At 50.5% G+C, this 23,088-nt stretch overlaps 1 protein-coding gene across 1 annotated transcript; it reads right to left on the reverse strand.

Annotated features, from left to right (window-relative positions):
* Positions 1 to 5,392: 5,392 nt before the first annotated feature.
* Positions 5,393 to 22,123, reverse strand: Crtap (cartilage associated protein). The gene is made up of 7 exons (XM_059267162.1): positions 21,623 to 22,123; positions 17,378 to 17,527; positions 15,541 to 15,712; positions 11,865 to 11,993; positions 10,001 to 10,146; positions 8,389 to 8,472; positions 5,393 to 5,866 (listed from the first exon to the last, which is right to left on the reverse strand). Exons 1-7 carry the CDS (start codon positions 22,088 to 22,090, stop codon positions 5,813 to 5,815), a joined length of 1,203 nt encoding a protein of 400 aa, XP_059123145.1. The 5' UTR covers positions 22,091 to 22,123; the 3' UTR covers positions 5,393 to 5,812.
* Between the last annotated feature and the right edge of the window lie 965 nt (positions 22,124 to 23,088).

A 23,088-nucleotide genomic window follows, 5' to 3' on the forward strand; every position in this document is an offset into this window, starting at 1 on the left:
GCAAAACATCTTGTGGCGGTTTGAAAGAAAATAGCCCCCAAAGGGAGAGACACTATTAGGAGGGGCAGCTTTGCTGGAGTAGGTGTGGCCTTGCTGGAGAGAGTGTGCCACTGTAGAGGCTTTGGGTCTCCTATATGCTCAAGCCATGCCCAGTGTATCAGACCACTTCCTGTTGTCTGTGAGTCAAGATATAAGAACTCTCAGCTCCTTCTCCAGCACCACGTCTGTCTGCATGCTGCCTTGCTTCCCCGCCATGATGATAATGGACTGACCCTCTGAACTGTAAGTGCACCACCCCAATTAAATGTTTTCCTTTATCAGAGTTGCTGTGGTCATGGTGTCTCTTCACAGCAATAGAAACCCTAAGACACACCTATACACATAAAAATAAATCTTAAAAAAAAAAAGACAATGCCCACAGACCAACTTAATGAAGATAATTACTCAATTGAGACTCCTTTCCAGATGATCCTAGACTGCAACAAGTTGGCAATTAATACTAATTAGGACTGGTGGGAAAGAGCCATCTGCCCTACCTGGAAGTCACTGGTCACTGAGAGGAGGGGACTGAACTGAAAGGATGCTGAGGTCACCTGTATCCCAGAGTGACACCTACCCCTTTCCCAAATAGTCCCCTGGGGGTACAAACACCACCTCCATGGGGTAGCTCAGCCTGAGAGGGAAGAGGCAGGAGTGTTGTGGGATATTTGTACACTGTGTAAAGATGTATTGCTGTGATTGGTTTAATAAAGACCTAGATGGAGGGCTGGAGAGATGGCTCAGAGGTTAGGAGCACTGACTGCTCTTCCAGAGGTCCTGAGTTCAATTCCCAGCACCACATGGTGGCTTACAACCATCTGTAGTGAGATCTGGTGCCCTCTTTTGGCCTGCTGTCATATATGCTGTATACATAATTAAAAAATAAAATAAAATCTTAAAAAAAAAAGACCTAGATGGCCAATAGCTAGACAAGAGGTATAGTTGGGACTTCCAGGCAGAGAGAGAGAGAGGAAGTAGGGGACATGGAACGAGGCAGACACACAAAATGGGAGAGAGGTAAAAGCCACATGGTAGAATGAAAATTAATTTAAAAAAATGGGTGAATTTAAGTTATAAGAGCTAGTGGGACAAGCCTAAGTCAAGGTCAAGCTTTCATAATTAACAATAAGTCTCTGCGCTGTCATTTGTGAGCTGATGGTCCAAAGGAAAGTCCGACTGCACGGGAGACTCGTTGGGTTGTGTACCCTGGCTGAGACCCCACCATGGAGACTCATGTGCAGGTGAGAGAGGGCAAGCTCTTAGGGGGCTGGGGGAGAGGACCTAATGATGCAGGACTAGGATGTTCTTGAGTTCCCAAGTGGTTCAAAATGTGTCCTGGGGAATAAAAAAGGAGCCTGGAAAAGTACGTGTGTGTGTGTGTGTGTGTGTGTGTGTGTGTGTGTGTGTTGGAAAAGCACAAGTATGTGTATACATATGTGTGCACATGTGTACAGGCCAGAAACAACCTCCAGTGTCAATCCTGGAGACAGGGTCTCTCGTTGGCCTGAAGGAGTTGGCTTGTTCCCAGCCCACTTCCATGCCCAGCTTCTTTTTCTCTAACATTTTTAGTGTGTGTGTGTGTGTGTGTGTGTGTGTGTGTGTGTGTGTGTGTGTGATATGCAGGGGAGGGTCAGAGGACAGTCTGTAGCAATCAGTTCCCACCTTCTACCATGTGTCTGGGGATCTGAACTCAGGTTGTCAGTTAGTGGCTGCCACCTTTACCTCCTGAGCTATCCTGCCAGCTGCTGTTGGTGTTCTAAGATGGGTTCTGGGGGCTGGAACTCCGGTCCTCATGCTGTACTTTACCACCTGAGCTACCATGCCCACCATGGGTGGGTTTCCTGTCCTCAACTGACCACCATAATACAGAGACTTCTGGGTTTGTTTCAGCTCATAGTGGTCATCTCCTAATTGCTGGGCCTGCCTCTCTACCCACGCAGGGTCCCAACTAGACAAGTCCTTACAGGTAGGAAGAAAGCTAGCTCAGGTTCCAGGACCCCTCCTCCCTCTGGCCTTCTCTGGCCCAAGGCTAGTTCCTCTGGCCTCTCCTCATCTCCTAGAGAGCCTTGAGCTGTTCTCGGCTCCACATGGCAGCATCTCATCCTACACATCCCTCTATACCTGATGGCTTCATGTGCTACTGACATGCTGGGGGCTCCCCAGTCAGTGGATTTCCCAGTTGCTCCCAGAACCCCAGAACCCCAGGCATGCTGCCTATGGCAGACTTGTGGCTTCTCTTCAAGAGAGCACTCCTTAGTGGCAGTCACTAGCCATTAAAGGTTGCCAACAAGTACCTGAAAGAAGCTGTCGCAGGAGGAGCAACCCTTAAGAAACCATCTGTGGGGGGCTGGAGAGATGGCTCAGAAGTTACGAGCACCGGCTGATCTTCCAGAGGTCCTGAGTTCAATTCCCAGCAACCACATGGTGGCTCACAACCATCTGTAATGAGATCTGGTGCCCTCTTCTGGGTGCAGGTGTACATGCAGACAGAATACTGTATACATAGTAAATAAATAAATCTAAGAAGAAGGAGGAGGAGGAGGAGGAGGAGGAGGAGGAGGAGGAGGAGGAGGAGGAGGAGGAGGAGGAGGAGGCAGAAGAAACCATCTGTTCTGTGGGACTAAGGGGATGGTCAGTGGGTAAAGTATTTGCCTCACAATGATGGGGACTCACAATGATGAGTTCAAACCCCTAGAATCGTATCTGTAAACCCAGCATTCCTATAGTGAGAAAGAAGGCAGGGGCAAAAGAATCCCTGGGCCCACCCTGGGTCAGCTAGCCTGGACTACTTAGCAGTGAGCAGGATGGACCTTGAGGTCTACACCCAAGGCTGCCCTTTGACCTTTACATGCTTGCTGTGGAACGCATGTTGCCCACACACTTCCGATTAAAAAGAGAAACCGTGTTGCTCGGATCCCTGCCTCAGGCTCTGCCCTCTGCGTATTGCAATTTCATTTGCAGCCTGAACCTCTCAGACCAACGTCAGGGCCACCAGCCCCGTGCCAGACCCTTCCCCAGCCACTGGTGCCATTAGTTACTTCCCGTGGCTGTGACCAAGGAGCCCGCAAGGAGCACTTCAGGGGAAAGGGTTTATTTCTGCTTCCAGTTCAGAGACATTCCACTGTGGGAAAGAGGAGTGGGAGGCGGCAGCTGGGCACATTCAATTAGCTCAGGAAGTACCCGCTCACTTTCTCCCTTTGATTTTCTGTCCAGGGCCCCAGCCCAGGAGGGGGCCATGCACAATTAGGGTGGGTCTTTTTACCTCAGTTTACCCACAGAATCTTCCTCACAGGCATGCCTAGAGGCTTGTCTCCTAGGTGACTCTAAATCCTGTCAGGCTGACCACATCAGCCTCTCAGCACCTCATCTATGTTGGCCAATGAGAGCTTCGTCCTTCTCAGGGTTCAGGCCCAAACTTGGATGCCATCTTTAAGCCCTCTCCTCTTACATGCCACACACGCCCTATTATCAACTCCATGGGCTGTGCTTTCAAATTCCGTCTAGAAACTGCCCCCTCCCTGGTCCAGCCATCACTGTGATGCAGAGTCTGCAACTGCCCACTCACAGCACCCTGTTCCCACCCCTCTGCTCAGGTCCCCACAGCAGGGCAGTGGGTGACCACTGTGAAGTCAGCTGAGTCTCCTCCATGCAAACCTGCACTGTTTCTACACAGTTCACAAAGCCAAAGGCCTTCCACTGACTGTTGGGACCCTGGCCGTTGGTCTCCAGCCTGCATGCCTGCCTCGCCTTCCCTCCTTGGTCCTGGGCCCATCCAGTCCACATGCCTGCCTAGCCTTCCCTCCTTGGTCCTGGGCCCATCCAGTCCACATGCCTGCCTAGCCTTCCCTCCATCCCTGGCCCATCCAGTCCACATGCCTGCCTAGCCTTCCCTCCTTGGTCCTGGGCCCATCCAGTCCACATGCCTGCCTAGCCTTCCCTCCTTGGTCCTGGGCCCATCCAGTCCACATGCCTGCCTAGCCTTCCCTCCATCCCTAGCCCATTCGGTCCATATTCCTGCCTAGCCTTCTCTCCATCCCTGACCCATGCCTCTCTGCAGGCCTCCTGCCGCTTCCCAGTCACACTGATAACAGTGCCCTTCCTTCCAGGCACTCTGCCCCTGTTCTTCCCTGGATCTGGAATGCTACACCAAGACCTTGATGCCCCAAAGCCTTGGCTTCAACGTCACCTTCTCAGTCACCCTGATCTCACTTCACCCTCATTCCAACTCCTGCTCTTCCCTGCTTCGTTTTTCTGCAGTCAGCATCCTACACCTAGGATGCATCGGCTCCTGCAAACCCATGTCCCTCTTCCTGCAGGCTCTAAACTGTGAGAGCAGCACAGTGGCTAACATGGAATGTCAGCTTGACAGGATCCAGAATCACCCACAGGAAGAGCTTCTGGGCATGTCTGTGAAGGCGTTCCTAGACTCCCTTACCTGAGGTGGGAAGATCCGCTGTAAATTCAGTCAGCACCGTTCCTGGGGCTGGATCTCAGACATAATAAAAAAAAGGAGGAAGTAAGCTGGGTGGTGGTGGCACTCGGAAGGCAGAGGCAGGAGGATCTCTGTGAGTTCGAGGCCAGCCTGGTCTACAGAGCAAGATCCAGGACAGCCAGGAAGGACATGAGCTGAGCACCAGCATTCACTGCCTGCAGCTGCGACATGGCCAGCTATCTCAAGCTCCTGCCCTCACGGCTCCCCTGCCATGATGGAGTCCACCCTCCAACTGTGCGGCAGAAGAAACACTGCCTTAAGCTGCTGCGTCAGGTGCTGTTGCTGCCGCCGCCAGACCAGGTTTGTCTTTTCCATCAATTAGTCTGCACCGGACTCTGGGGTCAGCTAAACGCCTAATGCGGAACAGGAACTCAACAACCCTTAGATGAGCCAGCAAAGCTGGAACCCGCCCCGGCCGGCCTGCATCCATTTCTAACCCAGAGACTTGTAAGTGGGTCCTGTAATCTGTCATAGTCTGCAGACTCAAAGGGACTGCGCACAGGCCTCCTCTGGGTGCTCTGCACATCGACTCAACTTGTTTTTCAGTGGGTGCGGGGTCTGGGGATGGCTCAGGTCAGACTAAGTGAAGACCATCATGAGGCTCCAGGAAGCTTAGCTTTTATCTTCTGTCATCTTTAACAAGTGGCTTGCCGGGTGGTGGTGGTGTGCGCCCTTAATCCCAGCACTTGGGAGGCAGAGGCAGGCGGATCTCTGTGAGTTCAAAGCCAGCCTGGTCTACAGAGCGAGATCCAGGACAGGCACCAAAACTACACAGAGAAACCCTGTGTTGAAAAAAACAAAACAAAACAAAAAAGTGACGTAAAGGAAATGAGAGTCTAGAAGGACAGAGAGACCAAAGAATTCTTCAAATATATTTATCATCTTTTAGTGTTTTTCTTACTTAAAAAATAATACTGATTTTTTTTTTCAAGGATTAAAAAACAGACCACAGAAGAGACTGTCTTTCTGGGGGAGACAAGACAAATGTGAACATGGGGGACAGACGGGATGATGGGAAGGTGTGTGTGGGTAGAAAGACGGGTGTGAACAAGAGGAAGATGGCTGGGGAGACATGTGACCATGAAGATGTGACCAGAGAAGACAGGTGGGAAGGTGGGTAGACAGGTGTGAACACAGGGAGGGCAGGCTGGACCCTGGTTCTGCACAGTAAGAGAGAGGGTGGCTCCCCTTTATTTAAAAAGGGAAGGCTTTGAGGTATCATCAACCCAGGCACTTGAGGAAAAGGGAACACAGAAGAGAAGTCTCTTTAGTTGCTGTGGACTAGCCAGCCTCTTCCGCCTCCAACAGGTCATCCACATATTCCACAACCTCTCCCTGGAAGACAGAGCAGACAAGGCAGTTAGGCGGGCCGCACATGAAAGGCACCCAAGAGGCCACCACGGGCTGGCTGCTCGGGCCAAAGCAGGTTCCCCTCCTGGCTCAGAGCCCAGATGACCTGATTCCTCCCAAGGAACAGAACCTCATCTTCTACCCCATGTGACCTCAGCGTCAAGTGACCTTCCACCCCAAAGACAACCCATGTCATGCAGGTGGTCTAGCCACCATTCTGAAAGGCTCCACATGGTTCCCTGCTCTGGGCATCCTTCTTCTCCCTCCTGGTCCCTCAGTTCTGCCTCAGGAACACATTTTTCTGGTACTTTCTGCTTTGACCAGCAGCCCACACTTCCCAAACCACCACAGCCACACTCGCTCTGAGAGCATCCCTGGGACTCTCTTCAATGAGACCCAATCTAAGGCTCAGGCCCGGGCATCACTTTTTTTTTTTTTTTTTTTTTTTTTTTTTTTTTTGGTTTTTCGAGACAGGGTTTCTCTGTGTAGCTTTGCGCCTTTCCTGGAACTCACTTGGTAGTCCAGGCTGGCCTCGAACTCACAGAGATCCGCCTGGCTCTGCCTCCCGAGTGCTGGGATTAAAGGCGTGCGCCACCACCGCCCGGCTTCCGGGCATCACTTTTTATTCATTTATTTAGCAACCCCGGGGATTGAACCCAGGGCTTTGTGCATTGCAGGTAAATGCTATACCACTGAGCTACATCCCCAGCCTCCACTTCCTCACTTGCACAGCACTTTCATCCCCAGTGGGCATTCCATTCTCACAGCTATGGTCACTCCTATTTCATAGAAGGCTGACGCTGTCTTCCTTAGTGGCGGTGAAATCAGCATGGTGAAACTCCCCTGACCCTGTCTTTCTCAGAGGTGCTTCCTCCAGAACTGGAACGGTAGGAAGAGTGGGTGGAGGGGGTGGGGGAGGGGCAGCTCAGAGCCTCTGGCCAGGCCCAGGCCCAGCATCTCTCAGAACTTCCCATCCTCCAGGCTCCCCCAGGATGTGAAGGATCGGGGCAGAAGCAGCTCCCAGCTCTCTTCTGGCTCCAAACACAGCAAGTTCCCAGCTTTCTTACAAAGCATTTTCCAGTTCCTTCAAAAAAATCTCTCTAAATAATTAGGGGTACCCACAGATGGCTTCTCTGTGGCCCGGCTGCCCCTCCACTTGAAGTCAGGACGAATCAAGAAGGAAGCAATCAGGAAATATCTACCATGCAGCAGGTAGAGTGCAGTGTGTGCCTGGCGTGGGTCAAGTCCCGAGCTGACACTGGGCATGGTGGTACGTCTCTGCAAGGCCAGCACTTGAGAGGTCCCATTGGGGGGTCAGAAGTTCAAGGTCATCCTCAGCTACATGGCAAGCTGGGGGCCAGCCTGTGCTACGTGAGACCTTGTCTCAAAGCACAAAACGCCTCAAACAAACGACAAAGGGGTGCCTCAGGGAGATCCAGTCAGGAAGTCTGCTTCCAGAAAAGGAGGAACTTCGAGCAGCAAGGACATCTTATAATAACCTGGTGGGAAACGGGAGGGATTCCCAAGTGTCTCCAGAGTGCAGAACAACTCACCACACTCTTTAAGAAATGATGGTGTGGGGACCTGAGAGAGAGCTCGGCGGGTAAAGGCGCTTGCTGTGAAGCCCGACAACCTGGGTTCAATCCCTGGCACCCACATGGTGGAAGGAGAGAACCAACAACTCCCTCAAGCTGTCCTCTGACCTCCACACTGGTGCTGTGACATGCCCCCGCCCCTCCCCCACACTATAAATAACGTTTAAAAAAAAAAACATGGCATGGTGAGACACACCTAGCACTTTACACTTGGGCAGGAGACAGGGCAGTTCAAAGCTAGCCTGGGCTACATATCACTTTTGAGGCTAGTCTGGGCACATGGCAAGACCTTGTCTTACAAAAAAAAAAAGGGCCGGGAGATGGCTGTGTGGATAAAGTGCCTGCTGCCCAGGCTGAAGGCCCTGATTCCCAGGATGCATGTACATAGCACCAAGGCACAGACACATGTCTGTCACCTCGACACCGGGAAAGAAGACAGAGGAAGGAGGATCCGGGAGCTGGCTTCCCAGTCACTCTGAATGAATAGACTCCAGGTTCTGTGAGAGACTCTGCTTCCAAAAATAAAGTGGCAGGGCCAGCAAGATGGCTCAGTGGGTAAAGGAATTGCCCTACAAGTCTGGTGACCTGAGTTCAATCCCTGGAACCCACACAAAGGTGGAAGGAGGGAACTGACTCCACAGGGTTGTCCTCTGACCCCCACGCGTGCAGTGACAAGTGCCCCAACCTGTATCTCACACGCACAGACATCTGGTGCATACTCCAGACTTCCTAGAAAGAAGTTGGACTTTCCCACACCAGAGCACTGGCTTCACTAAAACCCCCACAGCATCTGCTTTCTCGAGGGCTCCTTCTGTTCCTTGTTTAAGGGAGGACTCAGCCTTCAAGGGACTCTAGCAGAGACATGAGTCATGTTTTCTCTCAGACAGACGTGTGCAGAGCACGGAAGCTTACCTCATCGTCATCCATTAGGTGCTCCTGAGCAAAGCTGTACAGTTCTTTCTGGAGCATAGTCACATTAAAGAACTGAACTGCTTCCTGTTCAGACACAAGAGAGAACCATCAGGCGACCAGATTTCTCATGTGACAGCCGGCAGCAATTGGGCACAGGGTACCAGATTTCATTCAAGGGATGAAAGTATTACAAGCGAATGGGAAAAACCGGAAGTTCAAAGTCATCCTTCATAGCAAGCTCAAGGCCAGCCTGTGCTATATGAGACCCTGTCTCAAACAAAACAACAACAACAATTAAAAAAAAAAAAAAAACCTGGGAGTGCAGCTTAGTGGTAGAGCACTTGACCAGTATGAACAAGGTCCTGGGTTCAATCCCCACAGCAACTGAGTAAATGTGTGAACGTGTGTTTCAGCAAGGAATTGAGATATGGAAGATTTATTTACAAAAACCTACGACAGGGGGCTGGAGAGATGGCTCAGAGGTTAAGAGCACTGATTGCTCTTCCAGAGGCCCTGAGTTCAATTCCCAGCAACCACATGGTGGCTCACAACCACCTGTAATGAGATCTGGTGCCCTCTTCTGGCCTGCAGTCATATATGCTGTATACATAACAAATAAATAAATCTTAAAAAAAAAAAAAAAAACAAAAACCTACGACAGCATACAAAAATCCTGAAGAAATTACAAAAAAATCTGGGTTTCTGTTTTATTGGGACAGGGTGTTGCTTTATAATTAATTAATAATTAACCCCCTGACGATAGGTATAAAGCCTCACATTTATGTGCCAAAGGAATCAAAGATAGTTCATTCTTGAAAGTCTATAACCCCAGCACTTAGGAGGCAGAAGCAGGAGGATTGCCAAATTTGAGACCAGCCTGGGCTAGACAGTAAAACCCTATCTTTTAAGACCAAGGGCTGGAGGTGGCTCAGTGACGGAGCACCTGCCTAGCATGTGAGAGCTCCGGGCTTCTAACACCATGTACGTGTGTGTGTGTGTGTGTGTGTGTGTGTGTGTGTGTGTGTGTATTGGGGGGGATGACAAAGTAAGTTACAAAAACACCATGAGAAGTAGAATCCTATTTTTGTAAAACTAAATGCAGGCTGTGTGCATAAGTAACAGATTGATTCAAAGAAGGGATTAAAAGGCTGTGGGGCCTGCAGAATGGCTCATTGGGTAGAGGTGCTTGCCACCAAGTCTGGCCGCTTGAGTCCAATCCTTGGGACCCACTGCGTAGAAGGAGGGAACAGACTCTCCTAAATTGTCCTCTGAGCTCCACACACATGCTGTTGCAACTGCAAGCACGTGCGCACACACACAAAGTAAAAATATAAGAAAGAAATTAAGCAGGGTGTGATGGCATACGCTTCCAACCCCAGCATTCAGAAGGCAGAGGTAAGTGGGTCTCAAGGCTAGCCTGGTCTACACAGTGACTTCTGGGTCAGCCAGGGCTACAGAGTCAGGGCCTGATTCAAGAGTGGCAGGGGGAACCAAGAGTAACCAGAAACAGAGAGAGTCCTTCATTTCAGAATTGCCTCTCTCTGAAGGGCAAGGCAGTCTCCTGAAGGCGGGAAGGAGGAAGGACAGAGGGGACCCAGTGTGGGACACTCACGGGTCTGGGCTGGAAATGCTCGTCCGAGAGGCCCCACTTGTCCCTGTGGTACTGGTAGTAGACCAGATTCTGCTGCATGACCTTGTCGTTCTTGTCGAAGAGCAGGTAGCTGACAGCGCAGGGGGCTGCGTTCTTCAGATCGTTCACTGGAACCAGGGAGAAGAGGTTAGGCAGGCGGGCAAGCCATGCCCTGCAGCTCCAGGGCCACCCCCTCGAAGGCAGAAGCTTGACCTTCCTCCAGGAAAAGACCACGCCTGAGGCTTTCCCTCCAGCCCCTTCTCCAGAAAACCCTTGACCTCAGAAGGTGGGCAGGGTACAGGCTAAAGGATGGGGGAAGCCTCGGGTCACCCTCAGGCTGTGCTGACTCATCACAGGAGGTGGGTCTCAAGGCCTGGACCACACCGGGACTGAGGAACAGAGGCTGTTTAACTACAAAGGTTCCTGTTGGAGGCTGCAGTTCCTGGGTCCCATCCGGAGAGGACAACACCACCCAGAGAAGGTGGGCCCTCCTCCAACCAACCCAGATTTGGAAGACATAAAGAAAGGCTGGGGGTGTATGTAGTTCAGGCAGCAGAGGACTTGCTGAATGTCCACGAAGCCCTGGGTCAGCCCCACTTCTCCATAAACCACACATAACGGCACATTCCCAGCACCCAGGAGGTGGAGGCTCGAGATTCAAGGTCATCCTTGGCTATACAGTGAGTTTGAGGCCAGGCTGGGCTACATTGAGACTTGGTTTCTAAATACATAAATAAACAAATAAATAACAAAGACTTGAAACTAGACAAACCAACAAGATAAACCACGGTAGGCTCTCAGGACTGGAAGAGTCAAAAGTCACCTTGTTCGAACCCGCTCCAGCCCCCCTGCTTAGAACTGTACCCCTACATCACCACCAACGTGGGCATTCTGCAGGGTGGCATTGGTCTTGGAAGGGAGGGGAGCCAGGCAAAAAGAAACGAGACACAAGCTCCTGGGTATTTATCCAGGCCCTTCCACAGCCACTTCTAACCTGTAAAGCAGACAACTCTATGTAACAGACTCTGGTTGGCAGGCATGACCCAGCCGAAAACGACTCAATTGTGCCACCTAGTGGCTATTTTTTATAAAGACAACTTTTTTTTTTTTTTTTCCTTAGTTTTTCGAGACAGGGTTTCTCTGTGTAGCTTTTCGCCTTTCCTGGATCTCGCTTTGTAGACCAGGCTGGCCTTGAACTCACAAAGATCTGCCTGCCTCTGCCTCCCGAGTGCTGGGATTAAAGGCGTGCGCCACCACCGCCCGGCATAAAGACAACTTTTGAACCTGAACTTCAAGGAGGCTCTTCCCACACAGTCTGGTGAAGGCTTCAAATGTAAATTACACCTACATTCAATAAATGTTAATTTTTACTTACATCTTTATCTACCTCCCTGGGAAGCAAAGATTTCCCAGGGGACAGGAGGCAAAACCTGGACTCGCCGGGCGGTGGTGGCACACGCCTTTAATCCCAGCACTCGGGAGGCAGAGGCAGGTGGATCTTTGTGAGTTCGAGGCCAGCCTGGTCTACAGAGTAAGTTCTAGGAAAGACACAAAGCTACACAGAGAAACCCTGTCTTAAAAAAAAAAAAAAAAAAAAACAACTTGGGGTTGGAGATTTATCTCAGTGGTAGAGCACTTGCCTAGCAAGCACAAGGCCCTGGGTTGGTCCTCAGCTCCAGGGGGACGGACAAGACGGGACGGGACAAAAAAAAACCTGGACTCAAGCCCTGCAGCTCAGGATCTCTTTGTGCACAGCATGTACATGGCTTTGATGGGCCTTCTCAGCCACCATAGGTAACAGGGAAGTCTTGGAACGTCATTCAAGATCCTGCACGGGGTTACTTACACTTATAATAAGCAAACTGCAAATAGTGGTACATGGTGGCCACGAATTTCTCCACGGGATAGCCTCCTATGACTGGGGTCAGGGTCTCCTCACACTGAATCTTGCACTCCAGCACTTCTATATAATGATCTGAAAAACAGACATAAATTCTCAGAACAGTCTCAGCCCCTCTCCCAATCTCTCTCTCTCTCTCCCACTAATCCAGCCCCAGCCCCATTACCACCTTCAATCTAGTTCCGCCTTCCACACACACAGGTAAGAGAAAAAAGAATACAACATTTAAAATAAAGAACCTGGAGTTAAGGGCTGGCTCAGTGGTGAAGAGCACTGGCTGCCCTTCCAGAGACCCAGGTTCAGATCCCAGCACCACATGGCGGCTCACAACCGCCTCTAACTCCAATTTCAGGGGGTCCTGTCACCCTCTTTTGGCCTCCAGAGACACCAGGCACACACGTAGTACACAGACAACATGCAAACAAAGTACTCATACACACAAAAGTAAATAATAAATAAATCAAGGGACTTTCATCTTCAATATTCAAAGTGTCTTAAGATCAGCAAGAAGGGCTGGAGAGATGGCTCAGAGGTTAAGAGCACTGGCTGCTCTTCCAGAGGTCCTGAGTTCAATTCCCAGCAACCACATGGTGTCTCACAACCTTCTGTAATGAGATCTGGTGCCCTCTTCTGGCCTGCAGAGACACATGCAGGCAGAATACTGTACACATAATAAATAAATCTTTAAAAAAAAAAAAAGATCAGCAAGAAAATGACAAACACCTATCATAAAAACAGCCAAAGAGGGGCTGGGGGTAAAGAGGGTGGCTCATTGGGTCTAGAGGCCTGCCGCCAAGACTGCACACATAAATTGAATCCTCAGGACCCCACACAGTGGTGGAGAGAACCGACATCCACCCATTGTCATCTGACCACAAGTGTGCCACAGCGCTGACCCCCCCAACACAAAATAAATAAATAAAAATATAATTTAAAATGTTTTAATGGCCAAAGAATGTTAATACACATTAATATGAACAGCAATCGAGCACTCCTGAGACGCTCTGCCTCTTCTGCAGCAAACAGCATCACTTTTCAACAGTTTAAACGGGAGGCTGGGAGTTTAGCTCAGCGGCAGAGGGCTCACCTGACATACAGGGGGCCCTGCATTTGATCCCGGCACCACAAAGACAGCAGCAAACTCTCGAGTTGGTAGAAAAAAACTGAGACAGTGTCTCACGTAGCCCAGGCTGGCTTCAAACTGGGTGTAGCTAAGAAAGACCTTGGAACTCCTGATCTTCTTGGCTAAGATAAGAGGCATGCTCCACCATGACCAATGCAGAGCTGGGAACTGAACCCAGGGCCTTGTGCATGCTAAGTTAAGTTCATCAACTGAGCTACACCCTTAACCCCAAATAACATAAATTCTATGTTCGAATTTGGATATGTGAAATGGAAAAATGAAAACCGGAAGAGAGTTTGACATATTATGCCTCTTCTATCTAAAATAAGCACACAAAATATGGGGAAATTACTTATGTATGAGTAACCTTTACAGAAAAAAATGCTAGAAGCAAGAATGTCCGGGGCAACTCTGGGACTGAGGAGGAAAAGCATTTAAGGAATGTGAGTCCTCAGGGTCTGGCTGTTAACATGTAACTGGTAAGGAGATAACACTAGCCCTGCTTCAGCAGACACTTTAACTAAATGCTTAAGAATTAACAGCGCTGGGTAGGACAGGGCGCAGGGGTTGAACATTTATAGAGCATATGTGAGGCCTAGGTTCAATCCCAGCATTGCAATACAAAGATAAAATTAAAAGACATCACTTTCTATAAGAGAGTAACAGGCATCACACACGTCTTGATGTGACATTCTGAGGCTACTTCCAGTGTTCAGGCAAAAATGGACACTCCCGATAAAACCCTCAGAAACAAAATCATCTTGTTCACTTGTTTGTTTTGTTGTTGATTTTTGAGAAAGGGTCTCACTCTGCAGCTCTAGTTGTCCTGGAAGTCACAGAGATTTGCCTGTCTCTGACTCCCTACTGCTGGGATTAAAGGTGAGTGCCACTGTGCCCAGCCCAAATGAGAAATATTTACAAAGTAATTGGCCTAAATGTCTTTAAAGTAAGGTTGGTGGCATACTACAGTAGCCAGGCACTCAGGAGGCAGAGGCAAGCAGATCTCTGTGAGTTCAAGGCCAGCTTGGTCTACAGAGTGAGTTCTAGGACAGCCAGGGCTGTACAATGAAACACTGTCTTGAAAAATCAAAAAAGAGAAAGAAGGAAAGAAAGAAAATTGGTAATGTGGAAAGAAAGGCAGCAACATGGATGAGAAATTCACAAGGAAATGGAGATGGGGAGGGCTGAAATGCTAGAAATGAAAAATTCAATGAATTAAGAACACAATGAAATCATTACCAATGATAATGATTTCAGAAGAAAGAATATTGGGGATGAAAAACAAGGCTGAGGAAATACTCCATTCAATATCAATAAAGAAAAAAATAAGCCTGACCACCTTCTAAGAACTCCACCATAATCAAATCTAAACTGGGTGCAGTGGCACACGCCTTTAATCCCAGCACTCAGGAGGCAGAGGCAAGAGGATTTCTGTAAGTTTGAGACCAGCCTGGCATACACAGCCAGGCCAGCCTGGGCTACATAGTGAGACCCTGTCAAAATGGAAAAACAAATCTCTTTCCTATCTTAAAAAAAAGTGTTCCTCGCTCTTTTTCGTGGCGCCTCCTAGGCGGTCGGCTGCGTCAAGATGAAGCTGAATATCTCTCCTCCCCTGCCACCAGCTGGCAGAAACTCATTGAAGCGGATGATGAATACAAGCTTTGTACATTCTATGAGAAGTGTGTGGCTACAGAAGCAGCTGCTGATGCTCTGAGTGAAGTGGAAGGCTGATGTGGTCCGAACCAGCGGTGGGAATGACAGACAAGGTTTCCCAGGAGGCAAGGCATTTATTTGACCAGGGCAGAGTGTGCCTGCTGCTGAGTAAGGGGCCTTCTTGTTAGAGAGCAAGGAGAACCGGAGAGAGGAAGGGCAGGTCTGTTCGACGATACACTGTAGATGCCAATCTGAGTGTTCTCAACTCGGTTATTGTGAAAGAAAGGACAGAAGGATATTCCTGGACGGACAGACACTACCATACCTTGTAGGTTGGGACCTAAAAGGCCTGCTGAATCTGAAAGCTTTTGTTTTGTTTTGTTTTGTTTTTCCCTGAGACAGGGTTTCTCTGTGTAGCCCTGCCTGTCCTGGAACTCACTCTGTAGACCAGGCTGGCCTTGAACTCACAGAGATCTGCCTGTCTCTGCTTCCCAAGTGCTGGGATTAAAAACAAGTATGCCATCACCACCCAGCCAATCTGAAAGCTTTTTAATCTCTCTAAAGATAATGTCCGCCAATACATTATCAACAAGCCCTTAAAAAAGGTCAGAAGTCCAGGACCAAAGCATCCAAGATTCAGCGTCTTGTTACTCCACTCCAAAGAAAAGCACCAGAAATGGAGTGCCAAGGGATGCAGACTGTCCTTGATGAGAACTTCTACTTTTAAGTCTGAGTCCAGTCAAAAACAATCTTTAAGGGTAACAAATAAATAATCATACCTTGAAAAGAAAAGTGTTCCTCAGGTGCCTCGGGGCATCTGGAGCACAGGCCCCACCCACCACTGACCTGCTATGGACAGGTAGAAGTCCTTGAAGTCCTTAATCTCCCTGGAGCCCTCGCAGGCAGCCAGACATTCATAAAAGGCCTTGAAGAAGTCGGGGAGTGCCAGTTCCATGTCCGTAATGGACGTCCTCCAGTTCTCCCCATTATAGGCCCGCACTGCGCGGACAAACAGGTTCTGGAAAGCAAGGAGATGCAGTGAAGCTCTCTCCTGGCAAGCGGGAGACACGCCTGACCACCCCCAAAAGAACCAGGACCCCAGCCGAGCCATGCTTCGTCAGGCCTGGATGACCTTGACTGGATGCAAACCAAGCATGGGGCACCCGAGTGTAGATTTGCCCACACTGTTCACAAGAGGTCCATTCTTCTAAAAACAGAATCCAGGCACGTGAGTGTAGATTTGCCCACACTGTTCACAAGAGGTCCACTCTTCTAAAAACAGAATCTAGGCACGTGAGTGTAGATTTGCCCACACTGTTCACAAGAGGTCCACTCTTCTAAAAACAGAATCTAGGCACGTGAGTGTAGATTTGCCCACACTGTTCACAAGAGGTCCATTCTTCTAAAAACAGAATCCAGGCACGTAAGTGTAGATTTATTTGCCCACACTGTTCATAAGAGGTCCACTCTTCTAAAAACAGAATCCAGGTACGTGAGTGTAGATTTGCCCACAGTGTTCACAAGAGGTCCACTCTTCTAAAAACAGAATCTCGTACAGCCCAAGCTGACTTCAAGACCCCCGAGTAGCTGAGGATGACCTTAACCCCGTTTTTAAAAATTTATTTTTACAGTCTATTTAGTGTGGACTTACAGAGTCAGATAACAGCTTGGGGGGAGGGGGCAGTTCTCTCCTACACTCTGTGAGTCTTGGGGATCAAACGCAGGTAGATCCCCAGGCTTGGCAGCAAAAACCCTTACCCAATGAGCCTTCTTGCCAGCCCAACCTTGAACTTCTGAGTTTGGAGTCACAGGCATGCACTCTCATACCCAGTTTTATATAACACTGGGGGCTGAACTCGGGGTTTTGAGCGTCTAGGCGAGTATTCTACCAACTGAGCTATGTCCCCAGCCCAAATGACTATATTTTTTCTTTAGTTCAACTCAAAATAGAGCAAGTATTTGACAATACAATCAAATTCAGACGAAGGTAAAAGGAAAAGAAATCAGATTAATGATTCCCAGGAGTCAGGGGCTAGGGGACAGCCTGACTGAAAAGGACGGAAGGGACTTGTCAGGCTGGGTGATAAACTCCTCACCGTGCTCTTTGTAGCCATCATAACACAGGAAGTTGTCCTACATCACTGAACTACGTAAAGTTCATCAACAGTTAGCTGAAGGGGCACGGTGGTGCATGTGGCCCAGCCTGGCTTTGAACTTGCAGCAATCACCAATGCCTCAGCCTCCTCAGTGCTGGGACTACAGGCAAAAGCCGCCATGCCCAATTTGCTAATTTTCCTTCAGGGAAATTTTGTGTTCAGCCAGTTTCCTATTGTCATAATTCAGCAAATATCACTGAAAACATCACAAGCATTCTTCAGACGTCAGCATCTGGGCCAGGAAGATAGCTCAGTGGATTAAGGTCCTTGCCACCAAGCCTGATGACCTGAGTTCAATCCCCAGACCCACATGGTCAAAGAAGAGAACTACACATTGTCCTCTGACCTCCACACAAGCGCTGTGTCATACACACACACACACACACACACACACACTCTCTCTCTCTCTCTCTCTCTCTCTCTCTCTCTAAATAATTAGAATGTAATTTTTTAAAAAGAAGCTAGTTGCTCCCAGAGACATGCTTCTTTAACATGCTGCACCAGCTGTGGACTAAGCTAGGGAGTACCTCATAGGACTTGGTTTCCAAGTCTTTAATGTGGTCTTCAGCTCCAGGCAAGCTCTTGTAATATGCCATGTTTCTCTTCATCATCTCGTCGTCAGGGTGCTTCAGAAGGTAGGTGTGAGCCGCAGCGATGGCCTTCGGGAGGTCATTGGCCTAGGTGCACGGTGAGAGGGTAACAGTTTTAGAACTGAGAGCTTCATTTCAGCAACTTCTCTTGGCCCAGTCTTAGGCAGTTCAGGCTAGCCTCAAGGCTGAGGATGACCTTGAACTTCTGATTTCCTGCCTTTACCTCCCCAAGTGCTGGGATCACAGGCATCCATGAACACACCCAGTTTTATGTGTCGATGGGGCTCAAACCCAGGAATGCTGCATGCCAGGCAAGTGCTCTCCCACCTGAGCTACCCCCTAAGCACCAGCCTCTTCAGGGAACCCTTTGGTTCCTTCTTTACCCAAATAACACTTCCGGTTAAGAGGTCAATGACTTCAAGGCCTATCAAGACCTGGGCCAGCCATTCTGATGAGGCATTGTCCCCAGAAAGTGACAGTGCCATGGCTTCATCTGCTGTCCACTGTCTCCACCATCTAGGCCCCAGGAGGATGGCCTCGGTGGCATTTATAGCAGTCTCAGTGCTCTCTGGCTTCCACAGGGGCCACCCGTGAGGAGCCCAGTGGGAAGCTAAAAGGGAGGGCTATAATCTACTCCATCTTCTGGCTCTCTCCCTCTAGTCACCCCTGACTGCAGTGTTCTCAAACTGAAGGTCACTGATCCTGTCAAGATGGCCCTCTCTACACGGTCACTCCTCCTCACTCCTCCCAACTCCCAGTAACCACTCACTTCCTTGCTCCTTCCGGCCATGGGTGGGGTACAACTGAGTGGCACTATGCTGGGGGATTAAAACATCCCTTGTGAGTCCCTGCACCAGCACACACTTCTGTAGACAACTGTCCTGACAAAATTTCCCCACATCATCTCCTCTGCTGCAACCTTGACAAACAGTAATGTTCCCAGACCTCTCACAGAACCTCTGCCTCCGTTCTCGGGGACCTCTACTCCCTCTCTGACTCATCTACTCCACGAATATTTGTGAGGCATCTCCTATAAGCAGGCACTGTTTTCAGTGGTCAGTGACAATCAGTTCATCCAGGGTCTGCAGGAGCTGCAGGGCCCAGGGCCCTGGGTTGAGAGCTGTCCACCTGATCAGTACTACCAGGAACACAGATGATCTCAAATAGGACAGGTGTGCCATGGCGGGACCTTAGGAGGCAATGTGATGATAAATCTCTATCACTGACTTCATGGAATCTAGAACCAGAACCACGGAGGAGACGAGCCTCTCAGCATGCCGGTGAGGAATTATCTACATTAAGTTTTAATTAGGATTATCCACCCACTGTGGGTAAATGTCATCCTGTACCCTGGGTTCTACAGCCTGGGTTCCCAGACTTAAAACAGAGAAGGTGAGCTGAGCACCAGCATGCATCCCTCTCTGCCTCCTGACTGGGGACACCATGTGATCAGCCACCTCGAGCTTTGACACCTTAACTTCCCCTCCATCATGGACTCTATCCTCAAACTGTGAGCCAAACAAACCTTCCTTAAGTTAGCTCTGCTGGGCATTTTGTCACAGTAACTAGAAAAGTAACTGACATGGGCAGGAGATGGTGACAAATTCACCTCCCTGTGGGGACACATGCCAACAACCTGAGGGCCCCATGTTGACAGAATCCTGACACAATCTGGCAGAGAGAAGGGTCCCCACCATGTATGCATAGAGGGCCTCCTTCAGCCTACCAAAGGAACACTCTGAGGCTGGGATGGTGGTCAGGGTGAGACAGACAGACAGACGGACAGACAGACAGTGACAGAAAGAGACAGAGGCAGAGAGAGAACCTGTGAGACATCAAATTCTCGAGAATAGGATTAGATAAGATGGCACCCATCTGTACCAGAATGCCCCTAAATTTGAGGCAAGTCATCAGATACAGCGGTGGTGTCCACGTGGAGAGGGGAGTGGGTGGAGAGGAGGGCAGGGCTCCCAGATGTCCAGGTGTCCAGGCTGACACCTGCAGAACGACAGGAGGTGGCCTGTGGCTGATGGGACTTGGGGAGACCTAGGCTGGCAGCTAGAGAGAAGGGAAGGCTCTGAACGCAGCCAATGACATGAGACTCGCTCTAGGAAGAGCGTTTAGGAAGAGGAGAACAAGGGCCAGCTAGACGGCTCAGTGGGTAAAGGCGCTTGCCACCAAGCTGGATGACTGATGGCTGGAGCAGACATGCTAGGAGAGGGCAGGCTCCCAAGAAGCCATCCTCTGACCTTCACACATGCCACCTGTGCCCACACACAAAAACACGTGAACACACACACAATAAATGAATAAAAGCAAAAAATAAAAAATGTTCCTTAACCAGAAAAAGGAGGAACTGAGTTGAGAGCGCTCTCTGCCAAGCCCTGTGAAGGCCCAACGAGCTGAATCCTTTCTGTCCAGCAACTGGGAACTCAAACCTCCCGAGCAAGGACTTAGAGGGCAGGGAACTGCAATTTGTGGCTATTTTTAGCAAGCAATCACAAGCAGAATTTAAGCACCCATAAAGAGGCGGCAGTGAACTGTGTGTGTTAAATTCTGACAGAGAAAGAGCAGAGATGAGCCTGGTAAATCACAGTGCAGACATTTCTCTGAGCAGAGAAGATCCTGCCCCCCAAAGAGCAGGCCACATTTATGAAGACTTTTTTCCAGTTCCACGTATTTTGCTGAGGCATATCTGCTACCTTAGAACAGTCTGCATCAATGTTCCCAGGAGCTGGGAAGGGTGGAGCATACAGAGGTATGCAGGAAGGAGGACAAGGAATTCATCATCAGCCTCAGCTATGTAGCAAGTCCGAAGCCAGCCCGGGGTTACATGAAACCATGTCTCGAAAAGGAAAAAAAATAATTCTCCTGCTTAAGATGAGGGAGGAAGAAGGGCAGTGTTCTGGAACAGTCTTTTTGTGCACTGTGAAGATGTGTTGCTTTCATTGGTTTAATAAAGAGCTAATGGCCAATAGCTAGGCAGCAAGAGGTTAGGTGGAACTTGCAGACAGGGAAAAAAGGAGGGGGGGAGAAGGGCGGAGTCTTGAGGAGACTTGGAGAGAAGATAAACATGTGGAGAGAAAAGGTACCTCCACATGGTATAGCATAGGTAAGAAATATGTGTTAATTGAAGATGTAAGAGCTAGTTAGTAATAAGCCTAAGCTATCGCCTGAGCATTTACAATTAACAATAAGTCTCTGTGTGGTTATTTGGGGAGCCCCACCTACAGGGCATGATTTGAAGAGCTTTAGCAGAGCTATGTGGCAGAACTTGGGTGAAGGGGACTAGAGCAATATCTCAGTGGGTAAGGGCACTTCCTGCTGTTCCAGAGGTCCCAAGGTCGGTTCCCTGAACTCAAGTTGCACTGGGTGGCTCACAACCTCCTAACTCCAGTTCCAGAGTATCTGCTGCCCTCTTCTGGCCTCCAAAGGCATTCACACATAAGTGGCATGGTATCCACACACACAGGCAGACACACACATGCACATAAAACGATAACGGAATGACGCTCAAGGTTGAAGGAAAGGGCTGATCCTTGGGCATGGTGGGTCTAGACCTAGAGCAGTGACCTAGAAGAGGCCCAATATAGGATGTTGCTGGTGGGTGCTCAGAATGGGACTGAGTGGGCTGGGAGAGGCAGGGTGGGGCTCGGTGGGGGGAGGCTCAGTGGGATAGGGTGGGATCTGGGGGTGGTTTGGAGGGAGGTTTGGTGAGGCGGGCTCAGGGGCAGCCCTGAGACAAGGCTCTGTGGAGTGTACTCCAACAGCAGAGGTGGAGAGGTTGGGAGGCGGTGTCGTTCTGGGAGCCGGCAGGGAGCTCCACCGGGCGGGGCTCAACTGAGACCGGTCTTGAGGCAGATTGGGCCCCTGCTCAGTGGGATGAGGTTTGAGAGATGACTGTGGGGAGGGCCCTCAGGGGGACGGAGATGGGACGGGCGGGGCTTGCGTGGGGCGGGGCTCATCTGGGCTGCAGGCCTGCTGGGCGGGGCTTGGGGTTGGAGCAGGGTCAGCTGGGTGGAACTTAAGGTGGGGGGGAGGGGAGGGAAATCGGTCCTAAATTGAGCCGGAAGGGGCTCGGATAGGTGGGGCTCAGGGGCGGGGCCTGGGCTAGACAGGGAGGGGCTGTGCTCGGGTGGGCGGGGCTCGGGGCGGGGCTCGGGGCGGGGCGAGCGGCCTTACCTTGAAGTAAGCGAACTGCAGAAACTTGTAGGGCTCGCGCTGCTGAAAGTCGGCCAGCACCGCGCGGCTGGGCTGCGACTGACGGAAGGCGGGCAGGCCCTGCTTGCAGCGCTTGAGACACTGCGCGCGGCGCAGCACGCCGCCGAAGAGGCGCAGCTCAGCGTGGCTGGCGGGGCCGGCGGGCGCGGGCGCGGGCGCGGCCGCGCTGCAGTTGCGGTGGCAGAAGGCCTCGCTGTCGCGCAGCAGGCGGTGCAGCCGCAGGCTCACCTCCAGGTAGCCCACGCTCTCGGCCCAGTGCTCGCCGCCGTACTGGTCGAGCGCGTGGCGGTAGGCCGACTCGAGCGGCATCAGCTCGTCCCGCGGGAAGCTGCGGAAGCTGTAGCGCTCGTACTGTGCGCGCCCGGGTGGCAGCGCGCACCCGGCACACAGCAGCACCAGCCACACGGCCGCAGGGCTGCGGGACCCCATCGCGCGTGGCCCGCTGACCCGAGCCCAGAGCGGAGGACGCGCGACGCGGCAGGCCCGGGTGGGGAGGCGGGGACGCCGGCCGTGGCCCGCCCCGTCTGGCGACCTCCCCGCCCGGGGACCGGGATGGGCGTGTCCTGGGGGAGGCGCTCAACCCTTGAATCTGAGAGGTGGAGGCGGAGGACCTTAGCGAATTCCAGGCCAGCCTGGGGTACATTGGACCCCATCTCTGAAAGGAAAGAAAGTTTATAATCACTTGAAGGATGTATGGACCACGCGCCCCTAGTTTCTGGTTCAGCACATCCGGTTTGGGGTGCGTCTTCTCCCCACAACCCCACCCCCAACAGGGGGGTGGGTGAGTGGGGCGGTTCCTTGGAGTAGCCCAGGCTAGCCTTGAACTCACTATATAGTCCAAATTGACTTTAAATTTCCTGCAGTCCTCCAGCCCCCTCACTGCTGGGAGTCACAAACATTCGCTACCAAGCCTGCCCTAAACTGAGGCTGCGGATTTACAGATCACACTTTGAATAGCAATGCCACTGGCCTAAGGTTTTGTTTTGTTTTTTTTTTTTTTTTTTTTGGGTTTTTCGAGACAGGGTTTCTCTGTGTAACTTTGCGCCTTTCCTGGAACTCACTTGGTAGCCCAGGCTGGCCTCGAACTCACGGAGATCCACCTAGCTCTGCCTCCCGAGTGCTGGGATTAAAGGCGTGCGCCACCACCGCCCGGCTGGCCTAAGGTTTTAAAAGATGTTGCATAGATAAAATTAGTAAGAATGCCGGTGGCTCTTTGTAAATTGTATGACTTGTCATGTTGAGAATGCGTTGCATGTTAGGACAGCAGTATGCTGGAGAAATTTGTGCATGAGCAATGATGAAGACAGCATCTTAAAAAAAAAATCTTTACAGTTTTGAAATAATTTACAGCAAAGTTGTAGGGACAGAATCCAAAATTCCTATATATGCCCTTTAATGAAAACTTAAAAATTGACTGGCACACCTTG

The sequence above is a fragment of the Peromyscus eremicus genome, chromosome 7 (genome assembly GCF_949786415.1).
Source record: "Peromyscus eremicus chromosome 7, PerEre_H2_v1, whole genome shotgun sequence".
In the NCBI taxonomy this organism is placed as follows: Eukaryota; Metazoa; Chordata; class Mammalia; order Rodentia; family Cricetidae; genus Peromyscus; species Peromyscus eremicus.